The sequence below is a fragment of the Myotis davidii genome, unplaced genomic scaffold (genome assembly GCF_000327345.1).
Source record: "Myotis davidii unplaced genomic scaffold, ASM32734v1 scaffold1364, whole genome shotgun sequence".
In the NCBI taxonomy this organism is placed as follows: domain Eukaryota; kingdom Metazoa; phylum Chordata; class Mammalia; order Chiroptera; family Vespertilionidae; genus Myotis; species Myotis davidii.
The window spans coordinates 788,906-790,377 of record NW_006295736.1 but is presented as its reverse complement, the minus strand read 5'-3'; the positions used below and the strand labels follow the sequence as shown (position 1 = coordinate 790,377).

The 1,472-nt window shown below is 57.8% G+C and overlaps 1 protein-coding gene across 1 annotated transcript in view; it reads left to right on the top strand.

Annotated features, from left to right (window-relative positions):
- The window catches only part of LOC102760569 (tensin-3), a 61,535-nt gene extending 60,617 nt beyond the window's left edge, over positions 1-918 (top strand). The window contains exons 18-20 of the mRNA XM_015568212.1: positions 341-509; positions 675-743; positions 828-918. Of these exons, the coding sequence (XP_015423698.1) occupies positions 341-509; positions 675-743; positions 828-858 (269 nt within the window). The 3' untranslated portion in view covers positions 859-918. The remainder of the gene's footprint in view (positions 1-340; positions 510-674; positions 744-827) is intronic.
- Positions 919-1,472: the final 554 nt, after the last annotated feature.

Genomic DNA, 1,472 nt, shown 5'->3' with positions numbered 1-1,472 from the left:
AACATGGGGCTCCAGCAGGGCCGTGATGGGGGTGCCGGCTGCATGCCCCCCTCTCGGGCGTGTCCTTCACTCCATGTGGCCGGGCTCCTGTCCGGCCCGCCCAGGCCACCGTGAAGCCAAGGAGGTGCCCCAGCCCCGGGGATGCCAGGCATACAGTGCAGTGTTCATTCCCCGTCAGCCTGGGCACCATGTGTGTCCGGGTCACTCGCTCTCCGCGCCTCAGAATCAGGCAAGGGCAGCCTTCGGGGCTCCTGGCACGGCCACAGGTTGAGTCGTCCTGAGCCCCAGGCACCCAGCGCCGGCCCGTGTCCGACATGCTGACCCGTGTCCCCGTCCGCAGCCTGCAACGTGTGGTACCTGGGCTCCCTGGAGATGGAGTCGCTCACGGGCCACCAGGCCGTGCAGAAGGCCCTGAGCGCCACCCTGGCCCAGCAGCCGCCACCCCTGTCGACAGTCGTGCACTTCAAGGTGTCGGCCCAGGGCATCACCCTGACGGACAACCAGAGGAAGTGAGTGGCGGGCAGGGCGGGCGGGCTCTGCTCACACCCGGGCGCGCCCCTCAGGCCTCCCCTGGCCGCGCTGGGTTCAGTGGGCTTAGTATTATAAAAAGTTATTTCTTACTCACATCACAGTCCAGTGGCACCCTCCCCCCTCCACCCCCCCCTCCCCTGCAGGCTCTTCTTCCGAAGGCACTACCCCGTGAGCAGCGTCATCTTCTGCGCGCTGGACCCGCAGGACAGGAAGTAAGAGCGGGGGTGCCCTGCGTGCGTGCGCCCGCGCCCCAGCCCGCACAAACGCTGATCTAACTGTTCTCTCTAACCTGGCAGGTGGGTCGCGGACAGCCAGGCGTGCAGGTGAGCGCCCGGCTTCTTCCCTCCGAGGGGGTCCCTGGGAGGAAATGGCTGCCCGGGGCCACAACTTAGGTAGAGCCAACAAATAGATTTTGAAACAAGCTTTGCATCTGGGTAATAAGTAGGTCTCTCTAGGTCTCTGATGAGACCAACAGATTATCACAGCATATGGTGACTAAACAAGTATCACTGCCCTAATAAATGGAAAATAAAAACCATAGGAATAACTAAACTTGGCACATGACCAGACGTAGAGTAAATATCTCTAGAAAGAGAGCTTATCATTCAATACTCTTTTTTCTCTAGTTTTGATTTCTCATTGATACTCAACCTTTAGACCAGAAAGCAGATTCTCTAAACAACACTCAAAAACCCAGAATCCCTAAGTTATTTTTATCAGAAAATTTGTTCCTTTAACCCAAATTCAAAAAAAATCTAAAGCAATATTAGCTAGCATTTTATAATAATGAATTTGAGCACTTTACTAGTGTCGAGCCTGCAGATCTGAGGAGCCTCCCCAAGCCCCGTGCTCCCGGGGGTGTGCAGTGTGACGCAGGCGTGGGGACCGGGGAGGGACCGGGGTGGGGTCGGCGTGTCGGTGGTGAGCAGTCACTGGTGTTG